This window comes from Anopheles maculipalpis, chromosome 2RL (assembly GCF_943734695.1).
Source record: "Anopheles maculipalpis chromosome 2RL, idAnoMacuDA_375_x, whole genome shotgun sequence".
NCBI classification, from domain to species: domain Eukaryota; kingdom Metazoa; phylum Arthropoda; class Insecta; order Diptera; family Culicidae; genus Anopheles; species Anopheles maculipalpis.
This window is the reverse complement of record NC_064871.1, coordinates 9,735,530-9,757,339: the sequence shown is the minus strand read 5'-3', so window position 1 is coordinate 9,757,339 and position 21,810 is coordinate 9,735,530. Positions and strand designations below refer to the sequence as shown.

Here is a 21,810-nt window from a genome sequence, read left to right as displayed (position 1 = left end):
AGAGAGGTAAACCAATCTGTAGCATGGCTAAGGATCTGTTAACGGTTGAGTCGTCTCTTGCGCGTGTATGCGTCCTTACTTCCGTAAGGAACCGAGGTGTAGGTGTAGGAACGCATCAATCAGTGAGGAAGCATAAGAACAAGACATTGTTGTACAATTTAATCATCTTTGTAAAGGAGAACTCTGGGGATGGGGGTGGAAGACGACGGACAGAGGAGAAGCGCCGTAGAATGAATAAGCAAATGTGTGTGATTAAGAATATTATTATTAGCATTACAGATAAATCTAATGAAAATAAGAATAAAAAAAAAATCGTGTGTGTGTGTGAAATTTTTGTGTTGACAAGCGAGATATATTCGTGCAGAACTAGCAAAAACGAGGGTAAGAAAAACCAAAACAAATAGTCAAGCAAAACATCAACCCAAAAACAAATGAAAACCGAAACAACACAACACACCGAACAACCGAACAAAACGCAAAAGGAAAAAGAAGTAATTGTTTAACGCTAATGTATTAGGCTAAAATGATTCTGATCGTATCGCCCGTGTGTCATCGCGATATTCATCATTTAAGTTTCTAAACCATTTTAAGCGATTTGAGAGTGTTGGTGCAGAGCGGTGCGTATGGGTTAGGTGCGGGTATGTGAATGTGTGCTGATCGGCCAAATTCGTTTCTCGCGTGCAAAGCTATCATCCTTTTAAAGTATACACAGTAAACGGTAAACAGAATTTACATTTGCTTTCTCATCGTGACACTATCAAACGTGTACAGCATTCGAGCTCCTTCAGAGTTTATTTCACCCACAACCATACAAACCAATAGACCGGTGCATTAAAACTGCAGCGAAACGCTACACTCTCTCGTACGACGTGTGTTAATACTTGTGAACCTGTTAACTTTAATGTACCGAGTGAAGACGGCAAAAACAATAACTATATAAAACGACTGGAAGATCGCACGAGAATGTGGGCGTTACATTCAAAAGCAGAAGCAGAAGCTATAATGGAACGTGTGAACAGCAGCATAGTAGGGCAGGAGCAAGCACTGTACTAACAAAAGCAGCTAACAGCAACAACACTATCGTATAAAAGCGCTAGATATATAATTAACATTGTATAGGGTCCAAAGAGGAAAAGGCAAACAATGGGGACGCGGTGGTAGAGAAAATGCGATGAAAATGCACATTCAAACCGGTCATGCAAATGTACCGGTACAAAAGCGGTGTGTTTAAGCGAAAAGGTAACGATGAAACAAGCAAAAAAAAACAATACAAACAACGGAATCGATACAAAGATGATGGAAACATTGAAACAGTAAATAAAACAGTAAACTAATTATGGAATAACTTTACATGCAGTGCGTTGTGTTTTACTGTGCCGTGTTACGTTGCACAGTTGAAAGAAACAGGAATGAAAAATGGTAAGCGTAATTTTGATTCGTTCAGTTTTAGCCTAATTTTAGTGTCGCAGTTGGAGTTTGTGTTTTGGGGGTAAAAGTAACGCCTAAATGTATGCAATTTACATTACAGATTGTATCCAGGATCTGCAGGCCAAATGATAAATGAATTGTGAAAGAGTCAGTGTAACTTTCTGACTATGAGTTTTTCATACAGTATAAACATTTTATAATTTCCTCTGCTTCTTGGCCTGCTCCCGTTATCGAGTCACCAAACCGTTAAAAGGAAACTCGGTCTAGCGCTACGTCTGATCCTCGCATGGTTCAGATTTAGGTTGATTGGTGTACAGATTTTTGTAAATAATATCATGCATAAAATGAACATTAAAATGGGAAAGAAACGATACAAACTAATGCTCATCCATTTCACATTTATGCATCCTTCCGACCAAGTTTGAATTTGAAAATAAACGCAATTATTTCAGTTTGACATTAAGCGCCCAACTGTCAAGCATTAAAACTGAACGACACCAGCCGTGGTATCGCCTTGCACTTGCATTTGTTTTCGTGTGTTTTCGTTCAATGGATTCTCCGCCAGTGAAACCTCCGCGAGGAGTTAAATATACCAAAGAAACGGTAAATATCACAATTCAAACATCCATCGGTTGATTTTACGAATGCTTTTATCGCTAGTCACCATTGCAAATCAAAGGTTTGCGGATAGAATCACGGAACGGAACGCATTTCGCCGTTTTCGAGAAGATGCTGTGTTTATTTTACTCTAGTGGGTGGCAATCAATCAATCGACGAGCTGATGGTGCGTCATCTCGGCCAGGGCCAAACTAGGCCAGCAATAGACCATTGCATTCCGTTAGATTCCGTTGAAGTGAGCGATACGGCACGATGCGCGCAACGAAAACAAACGGTTCAACACAGACGGGCTCGTTTCACGCACCGGAGCTGTCAAATGCACACACATGCAGTTTTCGATGCGAGTGTTGTTTATTATCATAACAGTGTAATTTCTCCCACGAATGCGCTTGTTTTTTCTATTGGATTGAATTTTTGTAAAGACTTTCATCGTTTTGGACTGTTTGTTCGAGTGAGGAGCGTTAGCCTCACCTTAAACTACAAGCGCTTGTTGCAAGATGGTAAGCACAACACGTCCACAGGACACAATGCACACCCGTCCCGTAACACGACTAGTGACATCATCTCTTAGGGGCAGAACATTCACAGAACAACGAGTGCCGCCGATAAGATAAATCCGCCTGCCTATGTTTAAGCGCTACACAATCCCATATACGTGGCTGCAACTATTTAATGATGATTTTTTCTTTGCTTCCCCATTTCAAGAGCGGTTGCGGTTTGCTTGTTTCCGTGATAAAAACCCTCGATGCCAGTGAAACGAACGAGCAGCGCGAACAGGAGAAGCTTAAAATCGAACGGGAGTTCCGTAAAACCGACCAGCGGCTAAACGAACTCGTATCACGCAGCGATGGCGATCTTACGCGCGTTATGCAGCTGTTCGGCAAGGTGTCGACGGAAGTTACGGCCTCCCGGGAGCGCATACAAGTGGTTAAGGAAAATCTACAGTCCTGCAAACAATTGCTGCGTTGCCGCCGCGACGAGCTGAAGAAGCTGTACACCGATGCTATCCAGCACAAGTACGTGCTGGAGATGTTGGATCAAATCACCGAGATTCGTAAGGTGCCGGCACAGTTGAGTGCTTACATGGCGAAGAAACACTACCTCCACGCGACCAAGCTGCTAATGGCATCGATCGAAACGACAGACGGCAAGCTGAAGGGTGTGGAAGGATTGAACGATCTGCGGCAAGACTTTCAAAACCGGCGCCAGCAGCTGTACGGGAAGCTGCTGGAAGAGCTGAACAAACATCTGTACGTGTCCAGCACGGCGGACGTGCTGCAGAACTTCCAGCGTCAGGCATCCGGACGCAACAGTCAGTATGCGGCCGGGGCGTCCCCATTCCAGCGGAACGTTTTGCGCCGCTCGGCGGAACGGGTGGAAGCCAACACGAAGGCACGCAAAGCGTTGTTTGAGATCTCCAAGAATGGGTTTTTGGACGTGGATAAGAGCGAAATCATCGAAGATACAGAGCTGCTAGATCCGGATGTCAATTCGTCATATTTCCTGAGTATAATTGTTGAATGCTTTGCATTGTTACAGAAAGTGCCTGAATCGATTGAGGTAAGTTGCTTTGCCCGTTACTGTATGTACCTTGTACGTGCTTTTGTTAACAATCCTCTTTTTTGCAGTCAATAAAAGTACAAATGCAAAGCGAACTACTAGCTATCGTAACCAAATCCACTCAGCACATCAATTCGCTGGAACATCAACCGCCGACCCAACAGCCAGCACACGGCATTACCAGCACTCCATCGTCCGCGAACGCAGTCGCTGCCTGCAATGGAACACCCTCCGGTACATCGAATGCTGATCCCACGCAACCCGCCCAACCGGTACCAATACTCGAGCTGCTCGATCTGGTGTTCAAACAGTTCAAGCTGATCGCCAACGCGCACCAGCAAGCGCTCCGTAACTATGGCAACGTCATACAACGATACAACATTCCGCAAGTGAAGCCTTACGATATTATCGAGTATTGGGGACAGGCGCAAGCCGTCCTCAAGCTCGTACTCACCGACTATCTGGACATTCAGAATGATAGCGGTGACGAAGCGTTGCTCTTGCGTGGCCAGTTTGCCGAACAGTCCACCAACGTGAATGCGTTCTTTAGTCGTCGAAAAACGCCGGGTAAGAAGCTGCTGTTCCGGTTTGACAAATCGTCCCACACGGCAGAGGCGGGATCATCACAGCAAGCCGATAGCGACCAGGGGCAGCCGAAAGAGCATCGACGCAATCTGTCGAACGTGTCAAACAGCACGCCAAAGGAGGATACGCTGCTCAACAGTTCGGCCGTCAGTGGCAATTCGTCCCACTTGCTGAACAGTAGTTTCCATCAGCATCAGCCGTATTATTTCGGTGGCAAGGATGGTGCTGCCGAACGAAGGAAACGCGAGCGTGCGTTGGTTTGCTCGCCGGATGCGTCCCTAGTGCGGAAGATATATCTGCCACTGATGGGTTACATCCAGGAGATAGAGAGTTTTATGAAGTGCAAGTCGGGGTGTGTATGAAAAATGATTTGGTGCTAAAGAATCACTATAATAATGTACTTTTATTATTTTCCCTTCAACAGACAACCGTGCAGTTTGAATACATTCTTGGCAAACTATGTAAAGGACGCTTATCTGGCGCGTGGACACAATCGGAACCTGCAGCTTACGATTGAATCGCTTTCGAAGGCACAGGATGCATGGCGAACCATTATCAGTCCTGAGGAAATGAAGCGACTCGGCCTAACGCGTCCACTATTGCAGAACACTGTCATCGTAGAGAATCGTTAGTATTTTAGGCTTGGCTTACTTGTCACATTTAATGATTCATGATGTTAAAAACCTCCTCAAATTGTCAGGAATTGCCGAAACGAAGAAACTTATCCAAGATCTTCCCACCTACTCCGATGAATTGTTAAAAATGGTCTGTTCACTGCTGAAGACGTACCGTGAGACATGTCAGGCGGCGTACCGCGGTATTGTCCAGCCAGAGACGGAGGACAAGCGAATCTACAGTGTCGCCTGGCTTAAGGATGACGATATTACGCGATTTTTAAAGTATGTCTCAAGGTTTCAAGTTCTTCCAGTCACTTTTAAACTAATATCTCCCTCCCACCGTAGATCACTACCGAACTGGACGGATCTGAAATCATCGAACGCCCGTCTAAGGCAACTGCAGCAAAAGCGCCTAATGAAAACAGAACCATCGGAAGAGGAAAGTCCCACCCAGGTACAGCAACGCAACGTGCGTGAGGCCGAAATGCTGACCAGCAATCTCGGTGAGGGTGGCATCTCCCACCAAGAGATCCTGTCCGATGTGGGCGTACTGAAGGAGCTGGCCATACTGCAGGAAAGCATGGAATGGTTCGCGAATCGTATAACGGAGTTTGCTCAGGAGTTGAAAAAACCGATCGTTAATGGATTGGTAGGTGCATCACCCGTATCAACGCCCGGGTCACCCTCACCGGCCGGTACGGCAACGATCGTTAACAGTCCGGTTATCGTGAAGGATGGTATGATAAAGGTGCTCATCAATTTGGCGCTGGAATTTGAAGAGCTGGCCAACACCTGTCTGTTGGTGCTGCATCTTGAGGTACGTGTGCAGTGTTTCCATTATCTGCGCTCGAGCCCATCGGATCGCTACAAGGCGAACAATCCGAACAAGAACGATTCGCTCGAGCCGGATGCGAAGGTGCTGAAGCTTACGAAGGTACTGTCGGACATGGACGAGGCGCTGAGTTCAACTTTGCATCCGAGAAAAACAAAGGTAAGCAAATTTCTGATATGATTTTCATTGCATGTAAGGAAGAGGATTCTTTTAATTCGCGATCTTTCTGTTTATAGTATGTCTTCGAAGGTTTAGCACACCTAGCTGCACGGATTCTTATAATGGCCGCCAACTCAATGGAATACATCGATCATTCGGGCGTACAGCGAATGTGCCGGAATGCTTTGGCACTCCAGCAAACACTCAGCAGCATTACAGCGTCACGAGAAGTCGCACTGGATTATGCACGTTCCTTCTACGAAATGTTCTACCTAGATCCCGAGGTAACCATCATTTGTAACCTTAAGCGTTTCAAACCAGAGTCATACTAAGCATCTCTATTCCCACTCATTCAGGAAATACTTACCTCGATCGTGGAGAAAGGTGCACAGTTTACGGAGATGCAATATCTCAATGCACTACAGCTGATCTTCCGCAACCGTGGCATCGTCGATCCGGCTGTCGTCGGGTCCTACCAGCAAAAGCTTTCCGATCTGCTCGGCACGAAACCCGCCCTCGGTGTGACCGTTTAGATAGTCGCATACACTTGTTTGCTAGCAATTAGTGTGTATGTATTTAGACGTGCGTTATTTAGCGTACCGCACCGAAACGTTCCGAATCGCACCACTATTAGTTGTTGTTATTTGGGGGTAAGCATAATTGTGGTTCGCGCCTTTTAACGGTGACAAATGGTGTTCCGAAGGTGCGGCGCTAGAATTAACAAATTGTACCGCAAGCTTGCGCTGCATAATAGGAAAACAAATCGATTGACACATTAGGTAACGCTGCTTTTGCATTCTTGCGCGCGTGTGTAGGCATTGCAAAAGGTTGTTCTTGGCCTTCAGCAGATACAAAGGGGCTTCGTTGACAATGGCCGAATGGCGAATGATGTTGAGAATGCAACGATGCATCACTAAACATCTACTTGTAGCAATGCAGTGCGTAGTTACGCTACTGTTCGTTATTCCAGGCATGGTTTGAATCAATGCAAGGAAATTATGATAATTCTCCCTTGCTATACTTCCCACCATGCTAAAGTTTTTGCCCATGTAGAGAGCTTTGTAGTGAAGAAGTTATCCTAAGCAAATTTTCCGAACCGAGCCATGCTGTGACAGTAGTGTGTTCGTTTCGGTCGAGCGATGCATATCATCCGTTGCGAAGTGGTTTAAAATTATTTATTTTGCTTTGGTAAACGCCTAACACTTTACCTTAAACAATTGTGAACAAAATCATCTCGGATACGCACGCTTTCAAATCAAAAATTAAGTTTATGTTGCTAATGCTAACCGTAAGACATTTCCTGTTTCCTTTCCCTTCCATTCCATTTCCAAATAATGTTTCAAAAATCACTTTCCCATTTTTTCGTTCATTCTGTTATTTCCCTTACGAGCTGTCTCTTTAGTTTCGCTCCGTAGCTGCTGCATCCGTAAAGTGCTCCGTAACGTGGTGCGAACTGAAGCCGAATTCAGTATATAGGACAAATAAAAACAAATTCTCAACTGAAATCAAAACAGCATTGAATCGATTGCAGCTATAGACAGCAAATAAATCTATCCGAAGCATGCACCCTAGCTCCCCGTTGGACGTGACTCACTGTCGGAAGCGCGACTGCTCTGCAAGTCGTCCACGTTCCAGATGTGAAGATTGACCGTACAACGTGCATGCCGGCCCATCACACACGGTGAGGGATTTGTAAACAATGGTTCGAAATCATCGCCCTCCCAAGGGAAGGAAGGACGGGCAGCGTGTGACGAACGTTGACGATTGCGCCAGCCAGAAGCAAACGGATTGTGGGTAATGTACATCGATTTCTTTTCGTTTGTTGGAACAGGTTGAGACATTTGCGTTTGTTTACACAATCACACTGACCAGGCGTTACAGGACGGCAAAGATATTCGAACGCTTCTTTTTACTAGGTGAAGCGCTGCAACTGCAGGGATTGAATATATAGTTCAACTGTCAAGGTCAGTATCTGGAAAGTTTTTATTCTATTTTTACTTTATGCTATAATTATAATGGTTTTTCAACTCATCACATATCAGTACATAACTTTTCGTCCTACAATTTCTTTGTTCCACCCATTTGCAGATTACCATAAATCATCAACGCAATGCAGATTTATGCCAAAAAAGTAATAAGTATTCATTTCCTGCCAAATGTTACATGTTTTTCGCCCGGCTTAAGATGTCGGTTCCTCACACGATTTCTTTGGTGGCTGAAGAAACCTTAGCCTACCAACATTTACCAAAGCAAAAAAGAAGGAAACGATGGGAATGTTTTTCATGTAGTGAAACATTACTGAAGCACGAGGGATAACGCCCGTCAAGCCAAGGTACCCTTGGCAAAAGAAAACGGAAGTGTATGTACCACCTCTGTTTCTTCTCGTCGGCGAATTTGGGGTTTTATATACCGAGCTATGCAAACTTGAGATGAATATGAAAAATGTGTTGCAATTTTTCATTCGTGCCAATTCCTAAAGTGAGTCTCTCCTCTAGCTCTTCGGCAAGAACACTTTAAAAGCTAGGCCATCCACGTGGGATCCTTGTACACTTTTTTTGTTTCTAAACCCATGCAACTACATTAGACAAAATCATCCATATGATTGCTCCTCAAACGCATCCAGCATGAATAATTAAATATTTGCAAAAACAGAACAAAATCGAAATCAACTGATGATTGACTTGTGCATTAATATGAAAATTCCACTCTGAAATGCACTCATCAAACGCGATTTTGCTTCACATTCTTTCCATTCCGGTCTCAGTATTTACATCTCCCCGGCGTGTTGAATTCCGTGTTGATTTACTGCAAATCGAACAGGTTGGTTTGATTTTTTTCCCGCCGTTTTCCCACTTCCCATTCTGCCTCCGCCTTCCGGACAGATGAAGCGCAAAAGAAACCGGAAATGTGGTGAGAATTTTGCAAACAAACGGAACGCTTTTCGCAGCTGCTGTCGAACGATTCTTCCTGACCATGGCATGAGGGGGAGGTTTGTGCGGATGGTGGGTGGTTAGTTTAATTTTTCCACCTGGCAGCAGCCACAAAGTCCAGCGTTCACCGTCAAACCAATCGGTAATCAACAACCGGAACTTCTGAAGCAAAAACCTTCCTTCGGTGGGATGAAAAGAAGGCGGACGGGGAAATAAATTTTACATTAATCATAGCTCGTCTGCAAATACCTTCTGAAGTTGTTTTTAGCTCTCTGTTTGCTCGTCACTTTTTTATGTTAGTGACGCCAAATTTATGCATTTTTTGTTTTTAATTTTATTTTGTTGCAGCACGATGCTCGGGAAAGAGGGACTGTCGCAGCCAAATCGAATAATTCATATTTTACTGTCGATTTTTGCGGATTTTTTCATCAAAAAGGTATTGCAGGAATACGAAAGAACAAACGATTTATTTAACGTTTGACACTCATGATTTATTCGTTTATAAAGTTTTCCCTTTTGTTGCGAATAAGAGCGCTGAATCTTATCTTCTATCAGTAGTATTTTTAAAATGGTTTCAACAATATTTGCCTACATCTAGGCGTATGTATCTCATCCTCATGCTGGGAAGTGTTGTATCAGCTGCACATAAAAGCTGGAACAGCTTTTTTCCTGCAGATAGAAACATCCAAATATTGATCACAGCGCATCCCTTCCTACATAATAATAAGGGAGAGCCATAATAAGAGCCAACAAATTGCTTCTCGGTGTCAAAACATCATTCCACAGTGATATCAAATTTCACCTACTACTACACTCCCTTCGCTCACTCTCACTCTTCTCAACACATTCCCCTTTTAAAAACCTACCACCTCTGCCGACAGTACACAAAATGAAGCAATTATTAGAACCAAAAAACCTAGGGATTTCACTGCTCACCAGGGGAAAAAGGGCAACCCTTAACCCGTGACGAGAAAGCGTGCAAACGAGAATCAATTTAGAGTGCAATTATTACATTCACGCGCGTCTCGCTAGCATAATAACAAAGCGCACTTTATTATTATACCGGTCAATTGCTACAGCATATTAAAAAATCGTGCACCGTCTTTACATGTGTTGCTAATAACTTAAACCAACAAATAACCTTACACGAATGGTTCGTTAGGCTTACGTTTGATTGTATCTACCTGCACGAACATTCTTTTGCACATTCTGACCTGCTGCTGCTTTATCTGCACGCACAATCTGTAAGACCCGATGATCCTACGTAAACATATAAAATATGTTTCCTTCTAACATGGGCCATCCTATTTTTTCCCTCTTTACCGATCGGATCGATTCTTGAGCGCTTCCTTTTGATGATGGTTTATGCTGTTTACCTTTTTTCCCGTTGATCAAATTTTGCAAGGTGCTTCGCATATATTATTCGTCTTTACGTGTGTTTGTGTTACCTGTATGTTTGTGTCGGATTGTTAAACAGTGTCAAGGATAAGGATGTTTGACCATGAGTCCCATAAAACAGCAGGTGTCAAGTGTAGGCTATGGCTGCTCATAAATAAAAGCATTAGAAAGGGCACTTCTACAACAGCAGTAAGCTCGAAAACGACGTCAATAGTTTATTACACCACAAGCAGAAATAAAAAGCAGCTTCAAGTTACAGAAAACCTTACATTCTTGCTTGAGTTTCCTTCTTAAATTTAAGACTCCTTTCGTTTTAAACAAAGCGAACCAAAAAATCCTCCATCAATCTCGAAATGCATAAAGAAAATGGACGAGATAATGATGCGTACAATTAACATCTCATTCAGTCCATCCACTCACCCATTCAGTGCGGCATAATTTAAACATTATCGTTCTCCAACTTCATGAAATCAAATAACGTACCAGAAGCTTCATTAAAAATAAAGACAGATCGCACAGAGAACGTTCGTCCAGAGTGAAGACGCACTCGTTGTGCATAATAATGCAGCTTACTACACTCACTGCACCTTCTGAATGTTCGTGCAAATGACCACTTTGCACCACTTCACGTGCCTGAGTACGTTGATAACATTTTAATTAAATCCATCCCGTCCCATTCCCGCGAAGCACATGGCGAGCATTTAGGACTCGCCACTCATGTGTTACTTTATTTTTTGTCTTTTTTGGTTCACAAATTTGCAAGCCTGGAGTAGCCTCAAATTCACGTGTTAAGGAATGGCTGCTGCACGTGTTTGTTGCTCGAAAGGATTTGAAACACAAAAATGCGCATTTATTTGACTCACTTTGTGAGCAGAACCACCCGTGAAGATGCTTCATCCTGTTACGGGAACAAAAGTAGGCCAACACGTTCAAAAAGATGCTTTTAGAAATTCAAAAAGGGATCACCACGCGTTCCTTACCTGCTGCGAAACACCGAGCGTATGTGGGTAAGGGAGGGCTGTCGATGACTCTCCCGGGAACAGGAAAGGTGTTTGTTTGGCACCAAAATGAAGGATATTTCGGAAGGGAAAACAGCAAACAAGAAACACCACTTTCCCGACAAGCGTGTTCTGTTTTTCTCTCAAAAAGGATCTTCTCCCGCGGGGACGCGTGTTACGTAAAATGTGGCTGTTGACCTACTATTTTTAAACCAGTCTGGCAAGAAACCGTGTGACGCGCTTTTCTCCGGCACACGTGGACGAGTAAGAAGGGGTCGAAAGAACACCAACCAGCAGAACTGTAATTAAATCAGGTAACGATGCAACAGACGCGAAGTGAAGCCAGTTCCCGTGCCGCTCACCCTGTCTGCAGAACGCATTTTCCCCACTCTCGCATCGAAGTAATAGCTTTCTCATCTGGAGAACGCTGCAGTTGAAGATGAAAATACCATCCCATGGCCATGGCAAAGGGTATGCGTCCCGTTGCATAACTAATAATTAGTGGCAATTATAGGGTTTGCTTGGTTAGCTTTGAGGCGATGAAAGATGTCACCCAGCAATCGGGTGCTCGTAATCGAACAGGAAGAACGAGGGCATCGAAACAATTTTACGCATCGGCGGACGGGCAGTACTGTCACGGGGCACCTGGTCACAGTCTGGGATTCGATGTAATCTGAACCGGGGAGCCTTCAAGAACCATCCAACCAATGGAACCATCAACGGAGAACGCGGGCGAGCTCTAAGGGGTTGAGTAGAGTGAAGGTAATTGGTGTGGTCGCGTTTCGTTTTTGGACAATTTTCGTATGCCTGGAGAGAATGTAACAGAATCTCTTTTCCATCGCCTGGTTCTGGTAAAAAGGTCTTTAGAGGCAAGAAGAAGGGGTTGAAAGGTTTTTTTTCAATTTTAGCACAATTTACTTGGTCGCATGACGGGAAGCCAAAGTAATGCGTACCGTGTGTTACACGCCACAGTGTCATTTCTTTTACGATTCAACCTGTGAGGGCATACATAAGAGAGACGTACAAAAAAAAAAAACCCCAACCTGACGCGTAATTATTCGTGGGAATTATACTTTTTATTTGGGACCTGTTATTGGAAAGTATTTAGGTTATGTTTTCTTTTTTTTTATTGGTCCTTACAGGTTGATGGGAGGGTATAAGATATTTTAAATAAATGAGAAGGTAAACATTCTTATCAACTTCTACAAATTCGATTAATTCTTTTATGATTAATCATGAGTTGTTACTCAAAAGCGAAAAGGATTCAATCGACTAGTCTGAACTGTCTCACGTTTACTACGAACTCCTTAGTAATTGCATACATTTAGGCGTTTTGAAATCATAGCATCGCTCATAGCAAACTAGGTTGTATAATTTAAAACTACAATAACTTGACACAGCCTGCTGTACATTGAGCATTGATATGTATAGAATATGTAAAGCAAGTTCTCTGATTGCATAAAACTTCATTTCAACAGATGAAGTAAACTAATCTATTTTTTCGTTCTTCATGATTTTACACCATTCTATCGAAATTCCCAATTTATACGCCGTGATTTCCACCAACGCTCATTCGCACTTCGATTGGTTAATGCATATGCAAATAGCTACTATATCAGCCCCACTCAGAGGACGCAAGTTTTCATCAACATTTTGGAACACACAAAATTTTTTTTTGCCAAAATCCCCCCTCTCTCTGGAAACTAACCAAATCACCAACGTTTTAACAGATGGTAAAATTCTCGTCCACGGTAAAACTTCACCCCAAACTGGAATTCGATCACATTTCACCAACTCACCCTCGCCTACACCCAACAATCCGTCCTCTCGCTTCCCATTGAATTTGGTGTGTTCATCGGTGGCATATCGTTCAAGGATTTGCCATTGCCGGTAGGATGCAAATAATGCAGAATGAATGCGCATGAACTTGAACTACCCTACGCGCGAAAACCGGTCCTCGATGGTGGGTGGCGATGTTGGTGGTTGCTTGTAATGTCCTGATTCTATTGGGCAAACATGGAGAGAGACAGTGGAAAATACGATAGAACGCGGCATAAAACAAAGAGATAGCTGCCGCCTGTCCTCGGTTTCCAAAGGCAGCTCCAGAGTCGTGGCGTTTGTTTGGATGGTACACTGGTTAGAAGACCGGCTCGTCCTTGTCCTTTCGGTTTGTTTACCCGACAGGAACCGATTCCTTTGAGGGAACTGTACGTGCGGCAAGCGTGCCTGCATAAGTATATTTTAAATTGGCGGTTGTACGAAGTCGAAAGACATCGCCTTTGGACGAGTAGCGAGCAAGGGAGAGAATGATGATTGTGAGAGAGAGCGAATCAAGAGAGTAGCAATTACAGTGCATGATGGTTTTGAGCGACGACATTGTGGAGAAACTCAACTGGATTACTTTTTTTACAACTTTACTATAAAAAATGTAAACATTCATCAGAAAACTAAATAAGCTAAAATCATGCTTCCTGGACGTGTTTATGATTAGAAAATCTTTAAACATTCCTTACTATCCGATTCTTTTTCTGTCCAAACGCAAACTACTCGTACCCGGTGTGCTGCTGATGCGATGTTTTATACTCTCGGCGCATTACTCCCGCACGCATTCTTTCATTCATATGCGGAAACTAGTCGCGAGTGGGCGTAAAGTGCTGTAGCGCATTTTCGCACCCTCAACAGCTATACATTTCCGTCGTCCTTTCTAGAAGAAGCAGGTGGGTGCTTGTTTGTGTTTGTGTGTGCGGTTGAGTGAGAACAGTCCTTCGGTGCTTGCCGGCTCGTCTCTTCTGCCGGGGGATTTGTGTATCTGTGTGACCATGTGCGCGCGCGCTTCTACCCCAAAAACCATACCAACACCGAAGCCGAATCAACGCATCCTTGGATTCGTGAATGTTACGGTACCGTGTGTGGGTGGGTGTGAGTGTCGCGATTCTTCCACGACGTAAAAGGATTCCAGCGCACGCCGCGTAACGGTGCGGCGTTTTAGCCGAGGCGTGCTTGAGATTTAAGGGTTTCTCACATTTTTTGGCAAAGATTTTTTGGCAACCTTCCGAAGGAATGTGTCTCCTTGAGCGGGTGGACCGAGTGTATTGACCAACGCAGCGGGCAAGGGCGGTAACAGAGTGCAAAAGTGTGCGTGTTTGTGTGTATGATGGAGGATAAAAATGGAATATCGAGTAATTAGCCGTGGCGTTTGTGATGCCGAATGTTTGTGAATCTTTTCGTCTCATCTCGGTCGCCGAAGCATCAGCACGTGATTGTGGAAGATTAGTACCAACAACAACAAAACCATGGTGAAAATATTTACGCGAACGCGTAAACATAACGCTGGCAGCGATTGTTGCGAAACATACGCAAATTTTTCTGTGACCCAACCAGATGGATGTTTCAGAAATGACAGAAAATCATGCTTCTGTCGCAAATGTTTACCTTCAGCGTTTGTAAATGCAATCAGGAGTTTTTCTTTGAGTGCTTGAAAGAAGTTTGCTAAAAACCCGCTAAAAGAAATCCATCCAAAAGTTCCTGGCACCCTCAAACCGTCTCACACGAGTTTGAAAGTTGCTTCATTTTCTGCCCGGTTGCACCTGATCGCCCGCGAAAAAAGTGTGTTTCATCCTGGGGGAATATACTCTTCCTTTCATATCTCAGTTGCTATGATGGATGGTCTACGGCTACTGTGTTCTTTCTTAACGTACCAAAAAGTACAGAGCAACGTGGGGAGTGCCTTGCTGGTGTCTTGTGCCGTGCAGAGTGTTTGCGATTTGTTTGACACCGGTGCTGACCTTCGGTGAATCGATTTTCTCTTCTTGCAGGTGACAGAGACCTCAAAATACCCTTATAAGGAACCGTTAGCGTCATTCGGTGCTCGTATTTATGTGTGTTTGTGTGTGTGTGTGTGTGCGTCATCAGGCAGTGAAAACTGTTTGATTTGCTGTAATTCTGGAACGCAAAAAAGGAAATGTCGATAGAGCTGCAGCATTGCAGCAGTGTCAGTTCTCAACTAGATCAATTTGCAGTGATAAGCGATCATTATACGTAAAAAGTGTGTTTTGTGGAAACTTTGCTTCGTTATTTTTTTCTTGTTGTGCAAAATATTGGACTTCTGACTTGAGGTGCCAATAACAAGTCCTTAAATAAAGTTTTGTGAATACAGTGATAAAGTGCTAAAGTGTGGAAGTGATTAAGAAAAAAATTAAATTATATTATTGTGAGTGAATGTTTCAAACAAATAGTGATTTTTAATTACAATTAAAGTTCTAAAAGAGTGGTAGAAGTGCTGATTGTGAAGCTCAATAAAATTTAACGGATTTTTCAGTAATTTTAAAAAGGATTCTGTTCAAAAGTAAGTATTTATTTGGCATTATTATTTGCTATTATTATAACCATTTTTTCCTGGTCTGATCGTCCTAGTATTACATTATTTGAGTTGAGAGTTTCAACAAGATTTAATCCTCTCTATACACTACTTGGCTTCCATCCAGCATTTCTGTTGAATATTTCGTATTTACCGTATTTAATTGTCAATTGTATTCATCTTTCTGCTAGCACGAACATTTGGCATCAGGCTTCAAAAAGGAAACTTGCCCCATAAATGATTAATCCTGTACATCTCATTCAGCGTTTCCAATAAAGCGATTGCCAAAATGTGACGCAATGCAATTGCAACAGCAGTAATATGCAGTCCTCCGCCACCAACAGTGTAACACATCAATTACAAATGAAGTCGTAAATGGAAAGGAAAATGTGTCGACAATGATGAATTTTTAAACTGCAGCGTCTATAGCGCCTCGTAACAAGGTCGTAAATTATGCTACCGAACACATTTTCCGCTCAATCACAACCTCGATTACGCGTTCGTGATGCTTTGTATGCGAAAAATCATAGTGAATAATATATCGGAAGGCTCTTAATTCATTAAGCTGCCGTAACTACAGTAAAAATCATATTATTCACGAGAACTATATAATTCTCACATCAATCAATCTCCGAACAATTCCAAAAAGACTCCCACAATCACAATAATTACACCAGCAACGCTGCCATCCTTCTCGATCAGCAGAATTCTTCATCGTTCAGTAGAGCTACAGCTTCCACGCTGCTCCATTAGGCCTCCGTTAAGGCGCCGGAACCACTTAACGGTAATAGTGTCCCCAATTCGCAGGTGTGGCCAATCGTCTCGTAAACAGTTCCAGCCCGAATCGTTTCACCGAATTCTTACGGCCATCGGTAAATTCTATCACGTTACTCAGTGGCTTCAGGGTCTTCACTCACTTGGGACTTCGTTCGTTTACTATGGTTACTGTTTTTATTTTGTTCGCCGCATGGATGACGATTCAGCGTAATTCCGTAACTGATTGGACTGAATAATTTATTTCATTTGCCTTTTTTTTGTCTTTTGGATCCTACTCCGAGAAATACTGGAGAAAAGGCGCTTTGAATTAAGAGTAAAAACTGTATCGTTTACAAAGAAAACATCACAGTTTAAGGATCCTTTCTCTTATAACGAAGCAAATAAAAGAGTTTTTTTCTGTGGTTGCTTTTTCTCGTTTGTGCAGAAACCACACATACTCACACAGCCTACCCGTTAATAGTTCGCAGGAAAACTAGTCCCTTCAGTACGTACGAATACCATCAGCTCCCTCAGCTCCGACCCACCCATAGTTCGATCTCAAACTCCAACTCCCAACCAAAACGTCAACGCCGAATCTTCTCATCCGTCTGATGTTTGCTGGCAAAATACCCTTTTCCACAGTCCACCCACATGTGCCGGACGCCGTACGTGGAACTGAAAGGAGTCGCACTAGCAAAATGTTACGATTAGGCGTGCTCCATTGAAAGAGAAAATAACACCCGACACATAAAAAGCAACCAGCAGCCTAAGGCTTGACACCAACGGGGATGGCATTGAAGCTATAAGAAGAGCAAGAATGAAGGCAAAAAAAAACCATGTCCAACGCGTGCTGGTAGAAATCGGTGCCAGAGGTTTAGGAAGAGGTTCCATTCTTTGGAATGGAGCTAATTGAAGAAGGAAAACGGGTAGGATAGAGGACGGGTGGAATACATCGTCTCGCAGCGAGCTTTCACTATTGCAGACACGTACCGGCACTTTTACATGTGTTTCATTAGCACGTCGTCCAGTGGCAAGGACAAAGCTTTAGGCTTAGTAGACGCCTCCATTTTTTGCCATTCGTGTGCCATAGTTTTAGCATCATTAGCTTACCATTTACCCTTCACTGGGCCGTTTTCTGGATTGCATGTGGGGGGTGTTTTTCTTGATTTTATTCCATTTTCTTAAAGACCTTTTCTGCGCATTGATACACCGATCGGACCCGGCTGATAAAGGAATCAGTAGCGAACAGTGGCAATATTATTGCTTGCGATAAGACCACGATGATGATGAGGATGAGGATGAGAATGACGATGGTGAGCGGTAGTCGGTGAACGTCCTTTAAATGCGTATTCCATCTTTAAGCAGTTCATGCACGAGCGCGAATTTTACGATTGACGTTGAGCGCTAATGATTATCTTTACCGGGCCGATAAGCGAAATCCGGAAGTAGGTGATGATTATAAAATGTTTGCAGGCGTAAATTTGTTGTATTTTTTTATCAATAATTCTTTTTACACACATCTTTTTACACACTGAAACAAGCCACAAGATCTTTTATTTTGCCATTTCGAAATTTTTGCGTTATTTATTTATTTATTTATTTATTTATAATTAATAATGACGGTCCAGTGCCGTATTGTCAACACCGCTTGTGTTGAGTATAAATTTTTACGTTATTTGAACAAAAAAAATCAGAGATTTGTTGTTCAGTTTTGTGGCCCATGATAACGTCCATGTTCAAGCAGCTCGCTTTTTTTGTAACACAAAACGCACCATCCAATTGAATGCCGCACATGAAAGCGAATGAAATTGCATTTGTTCCATCGTTTAGGCATTGTTTTCCTACCCATTACTGGTCGAACGATTTGTATGAAAATCAGCTCAACTATAACAGCACTTCACGTGGAAGGTGGCCCCCCAAAACGCCCTGTTTGCAATTTAATTCCATTTAACAAATCCTCTATGTGTTGTATGCAGATTCTGCTACTTCTGAGCAAAAACTAATTAGCTCTCAGTTTTGTATTTTCCATCGCCAAAGCTTTAACCGTATCGCCTTTTGTACTGGGAATGCTAAACTCTAGCCAGAAGCTTATTTTGCCAGATAAAAACGGAGTACGTGCACGGAAGCTACCGCCACAAGTGGAAGCAAAAAAACAAAAACATATTCAACAGCCTATATGGCCGCCGATGATTGGGCGTGGATTAGAGTGGCCGGCTGGTTCGTAGTATATGCATGGATTGGTAAAAAAAAGCAGAATGAAACAAATTTGTAGCAAAAGCTCCAAACGCTGGGAATAATGCATCGACTGTGTGGCGCTGGTGTGGGTGTGCTCCCATTGCTCCCGTTTTGGCTTCGAAAGCTATGTCCCGGGTCCTGTGTACGTGCTTTCGTACGTGTATAGCAAATGTTTTGTACCCCCGGAAGCCACCAAAAAAAGTGCCACAATGTACGTACATTATCAGGCTCGGTAAGCCTTGTGTACGGTGAGCTGCATTTTCATCGAATAGTGCTCCGCACTGAGGTGAATGATTTTCCGACCCGACACAAAGCGGGAGGGGGGGGCGTCCGTTCGTGAAAATGCATTCGATAGGCGGATTATCGTTGGCATGGAATTTAACAAATGCATGAGTACAATCTCGTGGACAATGTGTAGTGATGCCTATGCCTAGTTGGGATGCTCACAATGCCGAACACGAAGTGTGTGCCTTATGCATTTCACAACGCTAGGAAAACGTTGGGACATGGGAAAAGCTGACAGAGAGAGAGACAGCCGGATAAAGCCGTTCGAAACATCACTTTAAATGTGACTAATTAAACCGCCGCTGACAAGTTCGCGCTCCAGAGCTGTTATCATTTGTCCCGGCTGTGTTTGTTGAAAGGCTGAGCAGGACTTATTTCAACACTCATTGAAGGCTGCATTATTCATTCAAGCTGTGCTACTGGTGTCTAATTCAATATTGAAAAACAAATCATTCTTTTTCCTGACTTGTTGGTGAAAACGAAATGACAGTTGCATACATTTAGGCGTTTTCGTTTACATTTTATAAAGCAATTAGATTGCGTTAAAATGATTTTACAACACTCTTGTTGACTTAGTGCAAGGATCATGACATTACTTGCTCAACGATCGTACGATGCCCACGAGGTCTACGTCTAAGCGAAAGAGCAACAGACCACTAACGCCCCACTGACATGGCGCGCTACAAGAACAATCTACCATCATTGTGAAACATCGACCGATGCTCCAAGGCAAACTCGGTCACAATCCGGATGAACGTATCCAACCTTCAAAACCCTTCTGGGAAACATCAGTTACGGACACCTTTCGGGATGCCGAAAAAAAATTCGCAACCATCTAAAACCTTGTTTTTGTCGCCTTACTCGCCTTTCGCTCGCAGTTTTCATACGCAGCAAATGAATGACCATCGTACGGTCCGGATACTGTACTCGGCTATTCCATCGGTAAAATCAGCGTACTATTATCGATCCGGTCCGCCCGAATGGTTGTTCCTGCCTCGTTCAACTTTGTTGCGTCGCGGGAAGGAAACATGATCCAGTGTGTGGTGTTTGAAAGCAACGATGATTGTGTCTGGTTGGAGCATAAAGGTGTGAATATTTGCGAGTTCTGGCTACCACAACCGTGGGCGGGTTTTTTAGCTGTTACCGTGAAAGTCACGTATTTTCCAGCTCATCGGATGGATGAGTTGTGAAGATGTGTTGTGCTTTTGAGTAATGAGAAAATGTAGGATGTGTGCGTGTGTGTTTTTTTCTCGCTTCTTCAGGACATAAACTTCCTTCTTTAAGCTTTAGTTTATGTTGCTGCTAATCGAAACTAAACTCAGAAAAAAAGCTGAAGCTTTTTCTCTGCTCTACACCTGATACTCCGGCTTCTTCATTCTCCAGCTCATGAGTTCCTGCATAACAAATTGGTTTAGGTGTATGTGCTGGCGGTGTAGAATAATTGATCAATTTCCGTTCAACCATGAATCATTGGAGCGTCCTGTTCGAAACGTTCCCGTGCATGCTTTGGTGTGTGTGTGTGTGTGTGTGTGTGTGTGTGTGTGTGTGTGTGTGTGTGTGTGTGTTGGCCACCGTTTTTCCCTTTACGCAGGATGCTCTATCTAAATTGAAATCTAAATTGAACTAACGCACCAGATTAGTGTCAACGACTTTTTGTAAAATATGATTAGTTTTACCTCTTCCGTTTGACCTGATTCTATCATTCGTCGGTATATTTGGTGTTTCTTTTTAAATAGTTTTATTGAGTTTCTTCCTACTTTTGGACTTCTTTTTTTGGATGATTTTCTGTTGGAGATTCGGCTGGATGCCTAATGTTCTAGAATTACACAAGAACTATTATTAACAGAGTTTGTCAATAAGAATTCTTCCAGAAGTTTTGATACCCACAGCAAATCGTCATCAAACGAATATCATCAAATCGACGCATTCAGTCAGCTTTCAATATCAACATCCTGCTTTACGCACAACTTGCTCTACACAAAATGATAATAATGCTTCTATATTTTCAAGGATTTCGCCCATTCAGCCATTCAATTATATTGACTACATTTTGTCAGCCACGGTCCATTGTTGTCCAGCCAAAATAGCCTGCCAGTAATCCGGCAAAGCTACAGATTATCCGACAAGAACAGCTAAACGATTTTCTTCTCCATCGTTTCCCGGCCTCAAAACCAAAGGCCAGTGTTTTACGATGCTTCCCTTTATAGTGGGCGCTTGGCTGCTAGAAATCGCTGCTTCCGTAATTCGTTCCAATTGAGAAACGCTGAGCGTTTTCTTTTGCTCAGAACTCAGAGCAATCGCGGAAGCTTCTTGTGCACTGTCACCGATTTGACCAGGGTTATCGATTTCCCATCGAGAACAACGTGTTTGGTGTGAGTTTTCCGATTTTTTATCTTTCTTCCTTTCTTGAGATTTTCCTACAGGAGTTCAATCGATTAGGAAAAATTGTCCGCCCTGCTTGTGTCCGGTGGAAAGTTTTTCTTTTACCGAAGAATAAAAAACGAACACAACCATCACGTGTTTACCTACACAAAGTTCTAGTTCTAAACGAACAGCTCTAGATAGCAGTCGGCAGTTTCTTCTCTCTTTTGTTGTGTCTTATCCCTTGAATAAATATTAGCAATCTGCACATTTTCCCAAGCAGCATTTTTGCATGGAAATATAAACAGACGAGTGCCTCTGTTTTGCAATCGTTTGCCCGTTCAACTCGCCTGATAAGGGGGAGGAAGAACTTTCAAAAACACAAAACAACACACGAGACGAGTCCCGAAACAGTCACAACATGAGGCTTTGGTGCTGTTGTTTGATAGAATCCGTGACCAAATTTTCGCAATTTCACACGTTGCACAAATGTTGCACAAATTTTCCAAATTATGTTACCCCTTTTGGGTGTATTTTTCACACACACTCGTACAGTCCACATACACGCCTGGAGCGGAAAATGATTCACCGGTTGCGAACGACAAACGACTACCAGCATTCTTCTGCCCCGTCCGCAATCCAGGGGTAAAAACCCCTTTTTTATTATTTTTGTTTGCCAATTTCGGATGCC

General features: G+C 43.1%; 3 protein-coding genes across 5 annotated transcripts in view; 1 reads left to right on the top strand and 2 right to left on the bottom strand.

Moving 5' to 3' along the window:
* The window catches only part of LOC126557054 (nuclear pore complex protein Nup107), a 408,812-nt gene that overhangs the window by 224,235 nt on the left and 162,767 nt on the right, over positions 1-21,810 (bottom strand). The window lies entirely within an intron of this gene.
* Positions 1-21,810, bottom strand: part of LOC126559365 (AP-2 complex subunit sigma) — a 576,875-nt gene that overhangs the window by 444,668 nt on the left and 110,397 nt on the right. The gene's annotated exons all lie outside the window — the stretch shown is intronic.
* Positions 1,960-6,334, top strand: LOC126556888 (exocyst complex component 4). 2 transcript variants are annotated; one of them, XM_050212433.1, is made up of 8 exons: positions 1,960-2,031; positions 2,752-3,606; positions 3,675-4,543; positions 4,616-4,818; positions 4,892-5,090; positions 5,154-5,799; positions 5,877-6,083; positions 6,156-6,334. In XM_050212433.1, the coding sequence occupies exons 1-8, from the start codon at positions 1,978-1,980 to the stop codon at positions 6,330-6,332; spliced, it is 3,210 nt and encodes a 1,069-aa protein (XP_050068390.1). In that variant the 5' UTR covers positions 1,960-1,977; the 3' UTR covers positions 6,333-6,334. The 2 variants fall into 2 exon arrangements, with proteins under 2 accessions (XP_050068390.1, XP_050068391.1); XM_050212434.1 differs by lacking the exon at positions 1,960-2,031 and adding an exon at positions 2,480-2,546.

Coding starts and splice junctions, on each gene's coding strand:
- LOC126556888 (XM_050212433.1), top strand. CDS start 1,978: ATGGATTCTCCGCCAGTGAAACCTCCGCGAGGAGTTAAATATACCAAA. Junction 4,819..4,891: donor CACTGTCATCGTAGAGAATC/GTTAGTATTTTA, acceptor TCAAATTGTCAG/GAATTGCCGAAACGAAGAAA. Junction 5,800..5,876: donor TGCATCCGAGAAAAACAAAG/GTAAGCAAATTT, acceptor TTCTGTTTATAG/TATGTCTTCGAAGGTTTAGC.